This window comes from Taudactylus pleione, unplaced genomic scaffold (assembly GCF_031769625.1).
Source record: "Taudactylus pleione unplaced genomic scaffold, aTauple2 ptg000326l, whole genome shotgun sequence".
Taxonomy (NCBI): domain Eukaryota; kingdom Metazoa; phylum Chordata; class Amphibia; order Anura; family Myobatrachidae; genus Taudactylus; species Taudactylus pleione.
The window spans coordinates 6,192,894-6,214,526 of NW_028284727.1; the positions used below are offsets into that span (position 1 = coordinate 6,192,894).

Here is a 21,633-nt window from a genome sequence, read left to right on the forward strand (position 1 = left end):
TGCAGTGCTACTACTGACATCACACATACACACAGCGCTGTCCTACGGACATGAGCGGGCAGTGGTGTCACATGCAGGCAGCACTGCAGCCACTCCGTACACCTGACCTGAGCCGACCTGACGGGACGGCGGCACGTGGAACAGCCTGTAGTTACTACCACGCTCTGTGTCTCACCTCCTGATAGGTCAGAGCAGAGTAGGTGGGAGGAGTTATCGAGTGACATGCTGTGGGCGGGGTAACAAACACACACACTATGGCCGCCGCTGGAGCCGGAAGCGCCGGGAGGAGTCTGCTGCAGTTTATGAGATACGTTGGGCAGCTGAAGGTACCGTCACGTTGTTAGGTTCTTCCCTTCGTCTATGGGCCACGTTATGTATGAAGCTGTGGCAGGAGGTACCTCGGTTCCTTGCATTAGAGTAGACCATGTATGACCCGGCAAAATGCGCACACTACAGGGGGCACAAGCAGCATGGTAGTACTTACTGGTATGGCAGTAGGCAGGGCCGGCGCTAGACTTTGCTGCGCCGAGCGCCGTCATGTGTTTCCGCCCCTTCCCTCCTCTGCTCCCTCCCCCTGAAGCTACATTATCACTAGCGCCTGCCGGATTCAAAGGTGGTCCGGGAGACGGCCCGGCTTGCCCGGGGCTAGATTGTCAGTAGGAATCAAAGGTAATAATTCTCCCAGGTACCTGAGGGTTTGTTATATGTCCACTATAGTGCTCCTGCTCCCCAAGGAGTTGGGATAATTTAAGAAACTCCAGTAATGTGATTCATTTTAGTTATCCCCATCCCATAAGTGGCAGCAGGGTCGGCTCTAGGGGTGTTCGACCAGTGCGGTTGCACAGGCGCGCCACCCGTAGAGGGCGGCACCCCTCCCCAGCATCCCGATTTCAGCGGGACAGTACTGTTCCACCCACGGGCCGAAGTGGCCCGCGGGTGGTCAGATCGGGAGGCTGGGGACCCCCATCGACGCGGCAGTGCTGGACCCCCAGAGTGTGAATGGATGCTGCGCGCATGCGCGCGGCAACCATTCACTGACGGGAGAGAGCTGGGGGAAACCCAGCCAGTGACTGAGTGCTGGGCTTTACCCCCAGCTTGACATTTGGAGGCGTGCCATGCGGGCACGCCACCAAATAATGTCACACAGGGCGGGGCCTATGGTAATTAGGCCACGCCCCCAAATTCGGTCGCACGCGTTTTCGGGCGCTCAAGAGCCGACACAGGGTGCTCAGAACCCTGGAGCCGGCGCTGAGTGGCTGCTTCTGGCACAACCTGGTATGTGGGTGGCCCAGGGGTAGGATCCCTGTCAAAGTTGGTTTACAAAGAAAATATCAGTGTAGTTTTCTGGTATGTAATTATATATGCTGTGTAAGCGTAAGTCGCTGCCAGCATGGTGCCACACTCACCCTGCCCTTCTACCCACCTTATTATGCACAGTGTACTAAAAAAGATGGTTTATTGGTAGAGTCTGCACTAGTCAATCAGTTATGTTATATATGGTGATTACAAAATTAATTACAAAAAACCAACATACCGGTCTTAACTAAAACAAATTAAAGTAAGACTTATGCTATAGTTGGTGGTGCTACCAGATAGCATTTGTGAAAGTCACAATTTAAACTGGTTTTGCAAAGGAGCAGAAGAACAAATATAGTCTAATACCCCTTTTCCACCTAAATTCCGGGTCTGACCCGGAGTTGGAACAAAGTTCCTATCCGGATCAGACCCGGAATTTTGCCGACTCGGGATATTCCCGAGTCAGCACCGCTCACACCGCAGTCGGGTCTGCATAGACCCGGCTTTTGCGGAGTGAAAGTGGTCGCTTGGAGATGACGTCATCTCCAAGCGCCACTGAAGCCGGACCAATCGGCCGGCTAGCAGCGCACTCCAGGTCATCGTGACCCGGAGTGCGCTGTTCTCACAGCAGGGTTTCACTGGCTACGCCCGTGTTAAACCCTGCTAGTTACCTGGGTTGGATTGCCGGGTCACTCGACCCGGCGATCCAACTCTCCCCTTTTACACCAGGGAGCTGCCCGAATTAACCGTTAAAAAACCCGGGTTTTAGCTCCGGTGTAAAAGGGGTATTACTGGTGCACTCTTGATTAAATTAAATAGAAAAAAAGATTATGAATATATAGTATGTAAAATTTAACCTTTAATAAATATCTTTAAAAAGGAGTGTATTAACAGATACACTTCTTAATACCTGGGATTACAGGCAAAAAACTGGTGGTCATACAAATACACACCACAAATAATTACAGCACAAAATTGATCCTTCTGGCGAAAATATTCCAATTTCCCTGTATATTCACAATCAGACAATATATTGTTAAATAGTGGGGAAAATGGATCAAATAAATACCAAGAAAAAAATGTGAATTCAATCAAACTGGTGAAAATATAATCTCCCAATTCCCTGATCTAATCATATACAGATAATATTTGTCAGGAAAATGGGGTAGATAGCCACCTGAACTCAAATTGGAATATGTAAATAACATCATTAATTCAATAAATATCAATTAAGTCCTATCAGGACGATAGCAGTCGCACATCAAACACTGAAACGTGACTGAACACCACCAAGTTAACCTAAGGCGATGGACAATATATGTAATCAAATTGCCTGGTGATGTCCAATCACTATCAGAACCAAAAGCTAACTTTTGCCGAGGTAATAAGTAGGAAAATAAACATCAAAGTTTGTACAGCGGACATATAAATACCCACTTATATGCATCAAAACATAAGCTACTCTCAATGATTAGGCTTACAGTGTGCCTGAATAACATTTAAGACAGGCTTAATATATGCAGTCAGACATAGACTACATCATAGTTGAAAGCCTGCAGAGTAATCCATAAGCAGTTGAAACATCAGTGAATATATAGAGATACATGCATATATGTATCAACACACATAGGGTATATGTTAATGTCAGTGGATTGTAGTATGACTTAACAATGCTCTAAACAGGCTAAATGTATGCTCAATTTCTCCTAGGCAGTACAAATACAGTCAGTGATGTTGGTTATATCCACTTAGTATATAAGTGGAAAACACAAAGTTGAATCCCTGTATTCGCACAGTTGAAGAAAAGCCTGGGAACAAGAAATGTTATACAACTTCTACTTTCCCCTGTCTATGCAAATCGAACAGGGAATGAAAGAGAGGTAAACATAATCCCCAGGGAAACAACAGGTAAAGCGCTTCTACTGTCCCCATTCCTGACAGTGTCTCCCCTCTGTTACTAATAAAGCATTGCAGAGGGAGAGTTTCAGCCCGGCTTGAATGAGAGAGCGCTATCGGGATAGTGAAAGAAATGATACCTCATGGAGAAGTGATTAGCAGAAGTGCGGCTGCTGGTGGTCTATCATCTGGGCTGTTGAGAACAGCCAGCCAGTCATGTGGATGCGCATTTCGCCTCTGCAGGTTTGGTCACCTGATCGCCATGAGGTAAGCCTGTCTCCTGCCCCCTCTATCTAGGCAGGCTGGTCCAATCACGCTCCTCTATCACTGATTGATATCTCTATGAGCCTATCAGTGAATAGTTTCAAGAGAGCCAATCACCCAGTTTCCATGTATTACGTGGGTGAGGATTCCCAGTCCAATTACCATATGTAAACAAAGAGGACCGAGGAAAACCACAGAGCTTAAACATAGCAGTGCAGGGACAAAACGCAGGTTTTATATAAACAAAGTCGACAGTTGATCCCTTGACATAAGTACTGATAATAAAATTGGTAGGAATAGGATGGAAAATAAAAATAAAGATGAATAATAATAATAAAAATTAATTACTATTAAATATATTTATAAAAATAATAAAAAATAAATATAAAAATAAAAAGGTCACAACGTAAAGCTGTATATTAATCTATACTATGCTCCGAATAAAGGCACCAACACAGTAAGGAGGTAAATATAGATCCAAAGTGATCAGTGAAAATATACAAAGAGCTGGACCCTCCATAGAAATGATTAATTATTACTTGATATAATTTATCATCAGACAGTAAACCACCTATAGAGAGGATATATGTAATATAATATACATCAGCTCATGTTGAGCCCATAATGGAGTCACATATCATATATAATGATGAATCAATGGAACATCTCATCTGAAACATCAAAGCAGGAGTCCCAATTGATCCAATATCCACAAATAAAATCCAATGTATATCAAGACACCATACATATTGTGTAAACCTATAGGTATGCATGCGTACTCACACATATATAGAATTACTCGTGGATAAGTGCGCATGTTCACTTGCACACCCACATAAATCATAATGTTTACGTTAAAAAAAAAAAAAAAAGGTGCGCTCTAAAGTGTAAATAAATCCATCCATATATGTATGTTATTCAATACTTTCTTCTATTTTTCACTATTATGTAGTTACCATCACTATTCTTTGACCAGGGTCTTATACCCATGTCACAATATATGACTTTAGCACTTATTTCACTTGCTAGCTTCACTGTATATATTTTTCAATATTTTACAATTCATTTACATCCACACATTACTTCTAATGTAATATTTATCAGTACTTCATTACACAATTATCACTGTACACAGCATTCGTAGATGTAATAAAGACACTTGCTATTTTTGTCCTTTTATCACTTCCACACAATTACAGATACATACAGTACAGTGTTTTATACCCGATTTTTCAATTCTCACTTTATATTTTCACCATTATTTTTCCAGTATTTTTTTTATTTTATTTTCCTTTTTTCCTTTTTCTCCCTCTCCTCTTTCACATATCCATATCCTTTTGATTTTAAGAGATATGCCTTGGATGGATTTATTTACACTTTAGAGCACCCCTTTTTTTTTTTTTTAATGTATACATTATGATTTATGTGGGTGTGCACATGCGCACTTATACACAAGTAATTCTATATATGTGTGAGTACGCATGCATACGTATAGGTTTACACAATATGTATGGTGTCTTGATATACATTTGGATTTTATTTGTGGATATTGGATCAATTGGGACTCCTGCTTTGATGTTTCAGATGAGATGTTCCATTGATTCATCATTATATATGATATGTGACTCCATTATGGGCTCAACATGAGCTGATGTATATTATATTACATATATCCTCTCTATAGGTGGTTTACTGTCTGATGATAAATTATATCAAGTAATAATTTCTATGGAGGGTCCAGCTCTTTGTATATTTTCACTGATCACTTTGGATCTATATTTACCTCCTTACTGTGTTGGTGCCTTTATTCGGAGCATAGTTATATATTAATATACAGATTTACATTGTGACCTTTTTATATTTATTTTTATTATTTTTATATATATTTACATTTAATTAATAGTAATTCAATTTTATTATTATTATTCTTCATCTTTATTTTTATTTTCCATCCTGTTCCTACCAATTTTATTATCAGTACTTATGTCAAGGGATCAACCGTCGACTTTGTTTATATAAAACCTGCGTTTTGTTCCTGCACTGCTATGTTTAAGCTCTGTGTTTTCCTTGGTCCTCTTTGTTTACATATGGTAATTGGACTGGGAATCCTCACCCACGTAATACATGGAAACTGGGTGATTGGCTCCCTTGAAACTGTTCACTGATAGGCTCATAGAGATATCAATCAGTGATAGAGGAGCGTGATTGCACCAGCCTGCCTAGATAGCGGGGGTGGGAGATGGGCTTACCTCACGGCGATCAGGTGACCAAGCCTGCAGAGGCGAAACGCACGTCCACCCGATGGGCTGTCTGTTCTCTACAGCCCAGATGATAGACCACCAGCAGCCGCACTTCTGCTAATCACTTCTCCATGAGGTATCATTTCTTCACTATCCCGATAGCGCTCTCTCATTCAAGCCGGACTGAAACTCTCCCTCTGCAATGCTTTATTAGTAACAGAAGAGAGACACTGTCAGGAATGGGGACAGTAGAAGCGCTTTACCTGTTGTTTCCCTGGGGATTATGTTTACCTCTCTTTCATTCCCTGTTTGATTTGCATAGACAGGGGAAAGTAGAGGTTGTATAACATTTCTTGTCCCCAGGCTTTTCTTTAACTCTGCGAATACAGGGATTCAACTTTGTGTTTTCCACTTATATACTAAGTGGATATAACTAACATCACTGACTGTATTTGTACTGCCTAGGAGAAATTGGGCAGACTTTCAATTATGATTCAATTATTTTATGCCTGCATACATTTAGCCTGTTTGGAGCATTAAGTCATACTACAATCCACTGACATTAACATATACCCCATGTGTGTTGATACATATATGCATGTATCTCTATATATTCACTGATGTTTCAATTGCTTATGGATTACTCTGCAGGCTTTCAACTATGATGTAGTCTTTTTATGTCTGACTATAACATTTAAGACAGGCTTTAATATATGCACAGGCACACTGTAAGCGTAATCATTGAGAGTAGCTTATGTTTTGTGTTTTGATGCATATATGTGGCTATTTATATGTCCTCTGTACAAACTTTGATGTTTATTTTCATATTTAGTACCTCGGCAAAAGTTAGCTTTTAGTTCTGATAGTGATTGGACATCACCAGGCAATTTGATTACATATATTGTCCTTCGCCTTAGGTTAACTAGGTGGAGTTCAGTCCAGTTTCAGTGTTTGATGTGCGACTGCTGTCATCCTGATAGGACTTAATTGATATTTATTGAATTAATGATGTTATTTACATATTCCAATTTGAGTTCAGGTGGCTATCTACCCCATTTTCCTGGCAATTAAATATCTGTATATGATTAGATCAGGGAATTGGGAGATTATATTTTCGCCAGTTTGATTGAATTAACATATTTTTTTTTTCTTGGTATTTATTTGATCCATTTTTCCCACTATTTAACAATATATTGTTTGATTGTGAATATACAGGGAAATTGGAATATTTTCACTAGATGGATCAATTTTGTGCTGTAATTATTTGTGGTGTGTATTTGTATGACCACCAGTTTTTTGCCTGTAATCCCGGGTATTAAGAAGTGTATCTGTTAATACACTCCTTTTTAAAGATATTTATTAAAGGTTAAATTTTACATACTTTATATTCATAATCTTTTTTTCTATTTCATTTAATCAAGAGTGCACCAGTAAGACTATATTTGTTCTTCTGCTCCTTTGCAAAAACAGTTTAAATTTGCACAGTGTACTAACACAGCAAGTGAGCAGTATCTTGGCTATTGGGGGTGGTCACCCGCTCATTCAGTAATAATTGCAGGTGGCGGAGTTACGCATCAGCATAGAAAACAGGAGAGCAGGTGCACCATTTAATACTTATACATCATATAGAAGGTTTTTGGCATAAATTTGGCCAAAGTTATGATCTTACCCACCAACGTCAAGGTAACCTCATCGGGTAAGCCCCTCACATTATTGGGGTTCATGTCTGGGGTATCCTGAAATTAGCCCAGCCAGACCACCCCAGGGTACCACACAAATGAAAGATAGCAGTGAAGTGTTAGGTAAGTGAAAATGGCTTCTTAGTGATAAGTGTTGGGAAAGTGAAAAATAAAAATAAGTGTTAAATGGTTAGCATTACTCCCTCACAGCACTGAGGTCATGGATTCGATTCCCACAACGGCCCTACCTTTGTGGAGTTTGTATATTCTCCCTGTGCTTGCATGGGTTTCCTCCCAAACTCCATAAATATATACTGGTAGGTTAATTGGCTCCCAACACAAAAACTAACCCGTGTGTGTGTGTGTGTGTGTGTGCATGCATGTGATAGGGAACATAGAATGTAAGCTCCACTGGGGCTGATGTGAATGGCCAAATATTCTCTGTAAAGCGCTACGAAATATGTGTGCGCTATATAAATAACTGGTAATAAATAAATAAAATGGTGATACCCCAAAGAAGCCCAGCCAGATCGGTTTAAGGGGTCCCATGCCCCAAAGTTCACCCCACAACTGACTTGCTATATAGTTATAAATTCATAAGTCTTACCTGTGGCTTAGCTATACAGACACTGCAGACAAATAGAGACAGGTGGGAGGGGTGCTAATCCAGATTGAAGGAGCCTCCGCCTTCAGGTGCATACAGATGTGTCCTGCTACATTTTTGCTCATAGTGTGCCATACAGGCTTCAAAGTCGCGGCATGAGACTATTGCAGCGTGATGCGGTAAGGCACAATGAGACTTGAAAATATCCATGGCATGCTGGGTGACCAGTGCTCCACTGATTAAAACTACAGTGGTGAATAATATAGCAGTGGATGGATATGGCACAACAGAATACAATAGTACAGAATTAGTAGTGGGGTTTTAGCAGCACTGTTTGAAACCATCACTGAACTACAAGTCTCAGCCTAGAAAGAGGTGTCTTTGGATTACAAACTGTGCGTCTTCTATAGAACACTTGCGGCAATGTCGGCACTGCTGTGCCGATAGGAATTTGTACAACATGCGACGTGCTAATCTGTACACATTAGTAAGTGTCGGTCACTGCGGCACTGTAGAAAGTGGTGTGTAGTGCTCACACAGTGATGACATGCCTTAGAAATGAGTAGTGGTGCTTGAGCAGTGGTGTATGAAACCATGCTTGAACTACAAGTCTCAGCCCAGAAAGAGGTATCTTTGAATTACAAACTGACTGTACATTTTATGCAACACACTTGCGTCAATGTCTGCACTGCTGTGCCGCTAGGAGTTTGCACAACATGTGACTAATTGGTACGCACTAGTAAGGCCAGTCACTGCAGCACTGTAGAAAGGGGTGTCTAGCACTCACACAGTGATGATATGCTTTAGAAATGAGTAGTGGTTCTTGAGCAGCGGTGTATGAAACCATGCTTGACATGGATGTTTAAGCGTCGCTTGGCACTGTGGAATTTGCCGCAAGTTTGCTGCAGAAGATGCACAGTCAGTTTGTAATCCAAAGACACCCCTTTCTGGGCCGAGACTTTTATGTCCGTAATGGGTTTTATACACCGCTGCTTAGATCCCACTACTAATTTCTAAGACGTGCGGCGCTCACACAGTGATGGCATAACACTTTCTACAGTGCCGCAGTGATCAGCAGTTACTGATGTGTACCGATTAGCTACATGTGGTACAAGCTCCTAGTGGCACAGCAGTGCCGACATTGCTGCACGTGTGCTGCATAAAATGCACTGTCAGTTTGTAATTTAAAGATACCTCTTTCAGGGCTGAGACTTGTAGTTCAGTGATGGTTTTATACAGTGCCCTTCAAACCCAACTGTTCCTTTTTAAGGCATGGTATCACTGTGTTTGTGCCGCACATCACTGCAGAACAATGCATGGCACAAGTTGCACGGACTGGCCTTGACTTTTCTAAAATGAGATGTTATCGTGCTGATACGTTTATCTAGCATAATATACAGGTACTGTAATAATGATGACAGAACACATTTATAATCTATTTTTCACATCTGTACTCAGGACTCACACACCAAATGATTTAATCCTATATTACACTCTCAATTACAGCTCTCGATCCATGACAACTATAGCGTACCGAATGACAGGTTCAGTCAGCCAATCAGCTGGCGGTACTACAGACATTGCATTGTCTTTTTTTTTTTACGCATACGCAATGCAGTTTAGGAAAAGCGACATCTGGTGGTCAGAAAGTTGTATTACACTCTCCGCCTTTTCCAGCTCTTCAGTATGTTACGATGCGACTCAATACGCTACGGCACAGCACGACTAGCAGGGCATGCTACATGGTGTATGGAGCAAATGTAGCAGGACACATCTATATACATACACAAAATATCGAATATATTAGGGGGAGGGGGCCTGGACGGCACACTCTAGCTACTTGTAGCTGAGACTTAATACTACAACATAGAAAAAAGGAGAGCATGCATCATGTCACAGATGCTGCTCCTCCATTTCAAGTGGCACCCACATAATTGACAGTCTAAACTAGTAGAGGAAGAATGGTGGTGTAGTTACTAGCGTAAGTACAATACATGGGGAGGAGGTGGTGCCTGTATACACTACATTACATTTCTCTTCTACAGACTTTACCATCGGCTTCCATCAGACTACAAAACCTCTATTATATTACTTACTTTGACTCTGGAGCAAGTATTTTAGGGTTCCGGACTATAGACAGACAGTAATTAGTTAGACAATGCCTAGATAGACAGTTGATAGTTGGACAAGGATAAAAGTTAGACACAGACAAAAGTCAGACACATTAGTTAGACATGTAAAAAGTTCGACATGAAAAAGATTGACACAAAAATGGTCGACACATATTTTTTTTTTTTTTTTTTTTTAGGGTTAAGGTTATGCACTTACCCTCACAGTTAGGGTTAGGCACTTACCCAGACGGTTAAAATTGCCGACCATTTTTGTGTTGATCTTTTTCATGTCGAACTTTTGACCCTGTCGTCCTTCTGTACCTGTCGAACTTTTAACATGTCTAACTTTAATGTGTCTGACTTTTGTTTGTGTCTAACTTTTTTCCCTGTCTTACTTGACTGTCTAACATCTGATGTCTAGCTAGACATTGTCAAACTAATTACTGTCTATCTCTTATACCACACCCGTATATTAGTGGTGTAGTAACTACACTGAGGCTTTTGGCCCCTTTGCAACCTCAATGTGTTCTCAAAGATACGATTCATAGACCTTACAAATGACAACTATGAGGGGTAAATTTACTAAAGTGAGAGTTTTTAGAAGTCAGTTTTAAAAGTGATGTTGCCCATAGCAACCAATCAGATTCTAGCTGTTATCTTCTAGAAGGTGCTAGTTAAGTAGATCTGAATGGTTGCTATGGGCAACATCACTTTTAAAACTCACTTCTAAAATTCTCACTTTAGTAAATTTACCCCTGAGAATTAAGACCACCAAATGAGATACAATTATGCTCTGCACATTTAAGTCTCAAATTATGTTGAAGACCAAGGGCTGCTCGTGGAAAAACTCCAGTTGGTGGGCTAAAATGTATTCTTAACATAGTTCCATTTTTTTCAATGCTCGAACGGGACTTGTTCAGGTACTGTATGCACAAATATGCTTTTACCTTTTGATAACCTCTCCTTAGGCATTCTTTACCACAAATAACTAGTCCTGATTTTCTTATGTTTTTTTATTTTATTTTGCAGAGAGTACCAAGGACAGGATGGGTTTACCGCAAAGTAGATCAGCCAGAAAGTGTGTCTGATCATATGTACAGGATGGCAGTTATGGCAATGTTAACAGAAGACAAGGAATTAAATAAAGACAGGTATATAATTGTGACTTTATGACCTTTGTTTTCAGGAAAGCCTTCTGTTCTTTTGGCATGCATATGTTCAGTTGTCTTATGTTAACATTATAGCAACAGTGGCAAGGTTAAAGTTTGGGGACATTTTCAGAATGTGAAATATTTGAAAGAGAGCTGTGATCATGAAGTAAGTTTGTTTTATTTTTTTAGTAATGCACCTGATTGCCCTTATGTAGTGATTACAGCGCACACAGGGCATGGTTCAGAGCTTTTTGGAAATCGCCCACTTTCTGTGCTCCGCAAAAAATAAAAGCGCTTATATTTAAACATAAATATATTTGTTTAATAATTATGATTTAAGAAAAATATCTGGTACTGCACTCAATATACTTCAGTCATGGCCGTTGATTTTTCTATATAAGGTGCAGGAAAAGAATCAAAATTGACATGGCCATCTATTAAAATCATAACTTTAAGGCCTATTGTGTGAGTTTAAACATAACTTTTTATTGTACAAAATGAAAAACATGAAATCCCTATCCTCAGGCCTGAACGCATTTGGGAATTGTTTACCTAGTAAAACATGTACGATTGATTAATCATTAACTCTTTGAACTACAATTGAAAACAGTATTGCAAAATAAAGAAAACTACTGTGAGAAAAATACAATCATACTATTGAAAAGCTAGCTACACACTGCAATTTTTCAGTCGACGCAACACCCGCAAAACAAGCGTACACGGACGCTGCATGATACTTCACGGCTTGGCATTAACACTTATCTACTATATTTATCTTTTTAATAACAATGTGAATCTTTCTCCCTTTTTACAGATGAAATCCAATCATATAACACTTAAATCTGTAGTTTGTAATGGACTCTAAATAAAGTGTGATTCTTCTGAACTGTCATTAGAGGGATGAATATGAGATGCCGGCGTTTTGGATCTTGATGGTCAGAATCCCGATTCCGGCATCCCGACAGGGGTAGAATACCGACACTTTGTCAGTCGGTATCCTAACCCTCTCCCAACCCTAACCTCTCCCTCCCCACACCCTAAACCTAACCCTCCCTCTAGTGCCTAAGCCTAACCCTCCCCCCAACCCTGCTACTTACTTCTGGGATGCCAACAACGGGATTCTGACACGGGGCGGCTTTTTAACCGCATTCCGTCATTAGAGGTCTTTATCTACCATCATTATGCACTAATTTGAACTTAGTTTCCCTTTGATTTTATTAGTACTGTATTTTACTTCCACACATCTGCTAATACAAGATGTTATGGTATTTCTTGGCCAAGATAATGGATGGGTAATATATGCATGTTTTTGGCGATTCTAAGAAGTAAGATAAAATATATCACCCTTGGTATTTACATTTTCTCTGGTTCAGGCAGTTTTCAAAAGTATTGTTTATGTAATTTTTTTTTTTCAGTGTGTATTTATTAATTACCAGTTATCTATATGCCGCACAGATATTCTGCTGTGCTTTACAGAGAAAATCTGTCTACTCACATCCGTCCCTGCCCCCAATGGAGCTCCATCTATATGCCCTGCCATATGTCCACATACTATAGTGTTTTTTGTAAGACTACAGTTGATCTACTAGTATGTTTTTGGATTGTGTGAGGAAGCCCAGGCAAACACAGGGAGAACAAACAAACTCTACAAAGATAGGGCCTTGGCTAGAGATTGAACCCAAGACCTCAGTGCTGTGAGCCAGAAATACTAACAATTATACCAACTGTGCTGCCCCAAAGGGGAGAATATACTGACTGGTGTCTGCGCCCACCTAAAGAAGAAAGTTGTTCCCTCGTGGGCTCGTTGCGCTCACCACGCTTCAGGCTCGGTGGCTTGCTACAAGATTATATTCCTTCTCTATGCCTACATGGATGATAGGGAATGACGTTGGACAGTAACTCTTGACGTCTGGGTCCTCTCCGCTAAGGGTATTTAGACACTACAACAACATATGATCTTCGGACAGCCAGCTTGGTGATGATACCACAAGGATTAGTGCTGCTACTGGATGCGTACATGTAACTGATGATGGTGTTGTTACTAAAATAAAATACTGACCCATTTAATGGTCACAATTCTTAGATTTATTACAGATGTTGTTTTTTGTTTTTTTTTGTGAAATCCATCCTCTGTAAAGAGTGTACTTGTTTCTTGTCCATATAATAACCGATAAGCTCATATGTTCTACACTGGAAACCTTGTTTGATTAAGCATTTCCTACTTAAGCTTATTCTGAAGTCCCTCATTTAGAAAGCATTTTTGCCTGCTTTGGGAGACCCACCCAATTCTCTTGATGACGCAGCTTGCAGCAAATCACGTCATTGCATGATGATATGAAAAGCGGTATTGCACACCTGGGGAAGGGAATGCAAATTGCATTGGCCTCCTGCACTTACCACTTGGGTCATCCCCCTGGGGAGGTATAATACGGTGACAGGTATGTTAGAAATTTGTGAAAACTGTGCATTTTTGTTGCAGTTTGACCATGTGATCCTGTGTATGTATGACTATGTATTTTCTTATATAGTTTTTATATTGCTTAGTAGAGCTACTTAAATGTGGGGAGGGTTTCCTGGAACTGTATGAAAAGTTGGGGTTTAGTATTTAAAAAAAAAAAAAAAAAAGTATTTTAATCTTGCTGCTTTAAAATAGGGGAAAACGTGAATTCCAAAGTGTTCCAGATAATACAAATTGTACCTGTAGTGGAGCTACCTTCACGTCAGTAAAACTGTAATAGAGTACAGGATCACAGAAACAGTGTTTTCATGTTTTTTTTTCTTCTCTTTATGTATTTGTTTTCCAGCATGTGAAACTAGATTGTTTTGAAGAGGACACTAAACATGAGACAATAGTGATAACAGCTGTTTTAATTATTGTATAGTATAATAAACTGAAAATGTTTTTAACCAACCATAATCCAATTTATTTCTCCACTGCATACAGACTGTATGAGTTATCTAATTTTAAAGCCGTCACTTTTGGCAGTTGTATACATTGTTCCTATCTAAGCTTGGATCAAGCACAAGAAATGCATTTTTCTACTTCAGGGTCCATAGGGGGTCCACAGGGTTGACCTTGGGGTATAGCTGGATCTGGATCCATGGGCACCACGCAGTTAAAGCTTTAGCTGCTCCCAGGATGCACTTGGGTCCGTCCTCCTCTATACCCCGCCCCCGGCCACAGCACCTCAGTTGGTAAGCAGCCAAGGCCGGAGGAGGAGACTAAACAGAGAGAAGGAAGACTGGAACACACAAGAAACCATACTCACAGAAATGGGAGACGGGAAACCGGTGACCAGCCACACAGCCCATTTGAAGCCAGGTGCGTCAGGGCGGGCGCCCTGTGGACCCTATGGACTTCGTAGAAACAGAGATAACAAAGGTAAGTTCTTACCATATCTCTTGTTTTCTACTTCAGGGTCCATAGGGGGTCCACAGGGTTGACCTTGGGGATGTCCCAAAGCAGTACAACTAAGGGCACCTCAGTTTGAGTTGGTGCCCGGCCGGAGTCGGGTCACCTGCACAGGGGGGCTGCAGGAGCAGCCCCCAAAAGCTTTCTATTTTTATTTTAAAAAAAAAAAAATGAGCCTGTTAGATTTTTATTTTAAAACAGAGGCTCTAGTGTGGCAGCGACGGGCTGTCTATGCAGACGCCCACGCTGCCGCTCTCCTTCCCCGCTGGCGCCGCGACGCCAGTACTGCACTGGGGATCGCGGCGGGAGGCCAGAGTCCGTACTAGCCGGACTCTGGGTCCCTCCCTGGACTGCTGCCGGAGTCGCCGGGGACAAGGTAAGCCGCGAGTCGCCGATTAGCGGCGGCTCGCGGGTTTTGCCTGCAAATGCAGTCCTTTGCCCCCGGTCCTAGGGGACAGACCGGGGGCCGCTAGCGGTGGCGGCGGGCTCCCCCTCTGAGGAGGAATAACCCGTGGGACCACTAGACCACCAGGGATATATGGCAAGCGGGATGCCGGCAAGCCCTGGGGTTAATATGCTAGCCAGGGGAGGAAGCCTTCCCTGTTTAGCGGCTCCTCCCCTCAGCTCAGCGCGCCTTTCAGCACGGAGTCTGGCGTCGCTGAGCTGCAGATTACTCGGGCCACTCCTCCTCTGAGGTCTCCAGCGGCCATTTTCTCACAGTGGCAGCGCAGATCTTCAGGGAGCACGCGGACCGGTCCCCCTGTGTACCTCTCCCCTGATTAAGGACAGCGTACACAGCACTATAGCCCTCCCAGACACTGAATCTGGGAGGTTGATTATAGTGTAAAGGTGCAGTGAGTATATCTTCCTGCATGGTATGTGACTTTTGCTAGTGCTGCCTGTCTGTGCTTATTTTCCGCTTACTGTCAGCTTATACCTATCCCTTTACTTCTCCTACAAGCCCTACAGGTGTGTGGGGGAGGGGCGTTTCTACTGACCTCACTTATATAGATCACGTATTTGTGAGGTCCGTCACATACAGTTGTGTGCTACTCAGTGCCATATTGTGGGCTGTTGTTCAGCACACCGGTGAGTGAGTTTTACTTCTACCCTGGTGCCAGATATATAATATATTCTGTCATGTCAGACGAGGAGGTTGAGCGCTCAGTGGCTCCGGTGTTGGCCTCCTGCGGACGCTGTTCTGCAGGAGTAGATAGGGAGGATTTGTCACAGGATGGCCTGTGTAGTCGATGCCAGGTGGCTCCTGGCCCATCCAGACCTTCTCTGGCGCAGGAACCACCGTGGGCGATGTTTTCTCAAGTGCTGGTGTCTATTGCGGACCGTCTGTCGGTCCCGACTGCTCTCCCTACTAGGGCGTTGCCCCAGCCGACCATCCCCCATTCCCCGGGTGTCCCGCAGTTATTGCGGAGTCCTCCTGGGTCTCAGTCGGTGGGTCCCTATGCGGGGTTGCCTATGTTTATACAGGCTTCCCCTGTGCCGCAGCAGCCTGTGGTACCTTTTCAGGCCCCTATGGTGACTCCTCCACCCTGGGTGGATGTGCTCTCCAACTCCGTGCAAAATTTGGCGTCCGCTTCCTCGGCTTTTCAGTCAATGTTGCAGACTGACATGCCTTCTAGGATTTCAAAACGCCCACTCATGACACGGGCTGCTCAGGTATCGGACTCAGAGGGTTCCTCAGATGATGGGGAGGTCCCTGATGACACTGACTCGGACGCCTCGGTCCAGGAAATGGATACCAAGTCGTCCATTAATGTGCGAGCACTAGTTAGGGCGGTGCGAGCTATTCTTCTTATAGAGGATGAGGCACCGGTTCCTAAGTCGAAGTTTCCTAGTTTCAAAAAAACTAAGGTGGCTTCTGCGGTGTTTCCCCTGTCGGATCAGTTGACGGATCATATGGCGGTAGCTTGGCAGGCGCCCAGTAAGAGATTCCTTCCTCAGAAGCGGTTGGCTTCTAATTACCCCTTCCCTGAGGCACATTGTAAAAAATGGGAAACTCCACCGGCGGTGGATTCCCATGTCACCCGTTTAACTCGGGGCGCCACCTTACCATTACCGTCGATATCCTCGCTGAAGGATCCCACGGACAGGAAAGTTGAGACTTGCTTAAAGTCTATTTACTCCCTCTCCGGGGCGGTGGCCCGACCGTCCATGGCCATCTCCTGGGTGGCCAAGGCCATTGAGGGGTGGGCCAATGCATTGGAAGATACCTTCCCGGACGACGCTCCGGATGTCCAGCGGGCGTTGTTGGGACAAATGAGGGACGCTGCTTCTTACATTGGAGAAGCTTCTTTAGATGCTAGTCTGCTGACCTCGCGGGTATCGGCTGCAGCGGTGTCTGCCCGCCGATCCTTATGGTTGCGGTCCTGGAGAGCGGACTCTGATTCAAAGAAAGGTCTGGAGGCCTTACCTTTCAATGGGGAATTACTATTTGGTCCGGACTTGGACAAAATAGTGGACACCCTGGCTAAATCCAAGTCGGCCTTCCTCCCTTCGGCGGCACTGCCTGCTAAGGTTCGGAGTTCGGCTTTTCATTCCTTTCGGGTTCAGGGTAAGGCGAAAGGTCAGTCCTTCCCGAGACAGTCTGCGAGTAAGACGGCCTCTAAACCCAAGAAGCAAGCCTGGAGTGCTCGGCGCCCTTCTTCCAAGTAGGAAGATAAACCTGCGGCCTGATGGGACGGGCCTCCCTCTGGGGGACCTCAGAGTGGGAGGCCGACTTCTTCTATTTGCCCAGTGCTGGCACAATACCACCACGGATGCCTGGGTTCGAGAAGTGGTCTCCCAGGGGTGTTCCCGTTCCTCTATCACAACGAGGGACGGGGTATTATTCGTCTCTGTTTCTGGTGCAGAAACCCAATGGTTCTCATCGCCCTATCCTCAACTTGAAGTCTCTGAACAAATTCCTCAGAGTTCCCAAGTTCAGGATGGAAACGTTACGTTCCATCATTCTGGCGATGGAACCGGGGGATTACATGGTGTCCCTGGACATCCAGGACGCCTACCTCCATGTTCCGATAGCATCTTCACACCAGCGGTATCTGAGGTTCGCTATCCTTCAACACCACTATCAGTTCCGGGCGCTACCCTTTGGTCTCTCCACGGCACCGAGGGTGTTCACGAAGATTATGGCGGTCATGGCCGCACATCTTCGGAACCAGAATGTACGGCTGCTGCCGTACCTGGACGACCTCCTGTTGCTGGCGAGCTCCCCGGAGGTACTGCTTCAACATCTCCACCTGACGATCGCTTGCCTGCAAGCACACGGGTGGTTGATAAATTGGAAAAAGTCCTCCCTGATTCCATCACAGCGGATGGTTCATTTGGGAGCCCTGCTGGATTCGCGTCAGCAAAGGATCTTCCTGACTCCGGAGAAGGTCGCCTCCCTACAGCTGCGGATACGCAGTTGCCTGAGCCGTTGCCGCCTGTCGGTCCATTCGGCTATGAGAGTTCTGGGGTCCATGGTGTCGACATTCGACATGGTGGAATTTGCCCAGTTCCATTCCCGGCCCCTGCAGGGGCTGATTCTATCAGAATGGAACGGGTTACCTCACCGGATCCGCTCTCAGGTGCTGGTGTTGTCTCCGGACGTTCGGCTATCTTTGGCTTGGTGGCTTCAGACAGCTCATCTGGTCGAGGGGCGCCCATTTTGGATCCCGGACTGGGTCCTGCTCACGACGGATGCCAGTCTCCGGGGTTGGGGGGCAGTGACCGGCTCTTTGTCGCTTCAGGGTCGTTGGTCAGCGGAAGAAGCACTTCTCCCCATCAACATCCTGGAACTGCGGGCAGTATACAGGGCCCTGCAGTCGTCCGGCCCCGCTCTTCACGGAAGGGCGGTACAGGTGCAGTCCGACAACGCCACCACGGTGGCGTATATCAACCACCAAGGCGGAACTCGCAGTCAGGCAGCGATGTCGGAGGTGTCTTGTATCCTGACTTGGGCGGAGGGTCACATTCCAGCGATCTCGGCGGTCTTCATCCCCGGAGTCCTCAATTGGGAGGCGGACTTCCTCAGCCGTCACGACGTGCATCCCGGGGAATGGTCGCTTCACCCAGAGGTGTTTCAGCTACTCGTGGACAGGTGGGGACTGCCGGAGCTGGACTTGATGGCCTCCCGTCACAATCACAAGTTGCCCGTTTACGGGTCAAGGACAAGAGACGCAGGTGCAAGTCTGGTGGACGCGCTGTCGGTGAAATGGACGTTTCACCTGGCGTATCTGTTTCCTCCGATATCCCTGCTTCCTCGGGTTCTGCGGAAATTCAAGCAGGACGGCGGCATGCTCGTGCTGGTAGCTCCGGCGTGGCCCAGACGTCCTTGGTACTCCGATCTCAGGAGCCTCTCCATCGACGCTCCGTACCTTCTTCCTTAGCGTCGGGACCTGTTGTCTCAGGGGCCCTGCCTTTACCCGGATCTGGGTCGGCTGTCTTTGACGGCGTGGCTCTTGAGACAGCCGTCTTGAGGTCTCGGGGCTTCTCCAGTTCGGTTATTGGTACCATGCTCAGGGCACGCAAGCCTGCTTCAGCACGGATTTATCACAGAGTGTGGCACACTTACTTTCAGTGGTGTGAGTCCAGACATTATGATCCTCAGGTGTTCCGAGTTTCTAGGATCTTGGAATTTCTTCAGTCAGGATTGGATCTCGGCTTACGCCTTGCATCTCTGAAGGTTCATGTGTCCGCCTTGTCCATGTGGTTTCAACGGCGGATTGCAATACTACCAGACGTTCACACCTTTTTCCAAGGTGTTCTCAGGATCCAGCCTCCCTTTGTGCCTCCTGTGGCTCCTTGGGACTTGGCGGTGGTGCTACGGGTCCTGCAGGGTCCTCCGTTTGAGCCTCTTGAGGCGGTGGAGCTCAAGTGGCTGACATTTAAGACGGTTTTTCTCCTGGCAATTGCTTCGGCCAGGAGGGTGTCTGAATTGGGGGCGCTTTCCTGTCGCCCTCCTTTCCTGATTTTTCACCAGGACAGAGCGGTGCTCCGCACTCGTCCTGAGTTTTTGCCCAAAGTGGTCTCGAAGTTCCATATTAATCAGGAACTTGTTGTGCCAGCTTTTCAGTCCCCTGATCTTTCAGCTGGTGAGACTTCCTTAGATGTGGTCCGGGCGCATAGAATTTATGTAGACCGGACGGCTTCGGTTAGGAAGTCTGATTCCTTGTTTATCCTCTTTGGTTTTCACAAGAGGGGTTGGCCTGCCAACAAACAAACGTTAGCCCGTTGGCTTCGTTCCGTTATTTGTGAGGCTTATGCACAGGAGGGCTTACCTGTGCCAGCCTCTGTTAAGGCTCATTCCACTCGTTCTGTGGGTCCCTCTTGGGCTGCTAGACGTGGCGCTTCTGCTGTTCAGCTGTGTAAGGCGGCCACTTGGTCTTCAATTCAAACGTTTTTGAGGTTCTATGCGTTTGACACCTTTGCCTCTCAGGATGCATCCTTTGGGCGCCGGGTACTCCTTTCAGCACAGGAGCGTCCCCGCCCTTAGTTGTACTGCTTTGGGACATCCCCAAGGTCAACCCTGTGGACCCCCTATGGACCCTGAAGTAGAAAACAAGAGATATGGTAAGAACTTACCTTTGTTATCTCTGTTTCTACGAAGTCCATAGGGTCCACAGGGCGCCCGCCCTGACGCACCTGGCTTCAAATGGGCTGTGTGGCTGGTCACCGGTTTTCCGTCTCCCATTTCTGTGAGTATGGTTTCTTGTGTGTTCCAGTCTTCCTTCTCTCTGTTTAGTCTCCTCCTCCGGCCTTGGCTGCTTACCAACTGAGGTGCTGTGGCCGGGGGCGGGGTATAGAGGAGGACGGACCCAAGTGCATCCTGGGAGCAGCTAAAGCTTTAACTGCGTGGTGCCCATGGATCCAGATCCAGCTATACCCCAAGGTCAACCCTGTGGACCCTATGGACTTCGTAGAAACAGAGATAACAAAGGTAAGTTCTTACCATATCTCTTGTTATTTATCAGTTCTTTTGTGACAAGTTGTTTTCTCTTGCAGGTGCATAAAGCTTGCACTTGTGCATGACATGGCAGAGTGCATTGTGGGTGACATAGCTCCTTGTGATAACATCTCGAAGGAAGAAAAACACAGACAAGAAAAGGTGACTGGCTTCTTTAGATGACTCCTGCTTCCTATAATTGCTGTACTTCGTACACAAAAAGAAGAAAGAGGGAGCATGTACAAACAAAGATAATGCCACCCAAACTGAACGTAGATTTGGGGAATGCGCTAGTTTATCATGATTCTTTGAGGGCATTATTGGCTGAAAGTTTTGGATCATGTAGAACCCTATTACTGATTAGAATTAATGTTTGTTATGGAATTCTAACCAAAACATTTTTGCAATTTGGATGAATTTTGCCTCTAAAATATAGGTTTACCTTTGTTGACATCTTGCGTACTGCAAATTTCCCCTGCTTCCTCAAAGTAGCTTACAACCCCTATCCTATAACTAACTGTTGGATAGATGCACTCCTACATAGATATTGCTTGAGGTGTATGTCAAGTTCAAATTAAGGATGATTTACAAATCTGTTTGAGTTCTCTTTAAAGTTACTTACCAAAAATGACTCTCTTGACCAACCTTAAATTGCTTTTTAACTTCATAAAGGCTCATGATGCCAGGCCAAGTTTCACTCAGCATCAGTTTCTCCAAAAGTATATTTGTTTTTATTTTTCTCCACCGTGGTAAATTTAATATTGTTTTTTGAAAATAGATAAAAAGATGATACTGTTGGCTAAATATCTCATTTATAGTCATTATAAAGGAAAACAGGCAAAATGTAAAAATAAATAAAAACATTCCCATGACCCTTCTCTTACCAACTTTGACATTATTACTTAGCCCATAAAATATACTCCATATTTTTATTTCATAACAATCACTTTAATATACACATGTAGTATAATAAAGTGTAAATTTTTATACAATTGAATGTGTTAAGCTATAATCTTGCCTTGAATATTGTGCTTAAACT

At 44.4% G+C, this 21,633-nt stretch overlaps 1 protein-coding gene across 3 annotated transcripts in view; it reads left to right on the plus strand.

The window, feature by feature from the left end:
* The first annotated feature begins 211 nt into the window (after window positions 1–211).
* The window catches only part of HDDC2 (HD domain containing 2), a 58,986-nt gene continuing 37,564 nt past the window's right edge, over window positions 212–21,633 (plus strand). Inside the window, exons 1-3 of one of the 3 annotated variants that reach the window (XM_088443063.1) lie at window positions 212–326; window positions 11,120–11,241; window positions 20,654–20,756. In XM_088443063.1, the coding sequence (XP_088299189.1) occupies window positions 255–326; window positions 11,120–11,241; window positions 20,654–20,756 (297 nt within the window). In that variant the 5' untranslated portion in view covers window positions 212–254. Of the gene's footprint in view, window positions 327–564; window positions 670–11,119; window positions 11,242–20,653; window positions 20,757–21,633 lie in introns of those variants that run through there. The other 2 variants (XM_088443065.1, XM_088443066.1) reach the window with 2 other exon arrangements.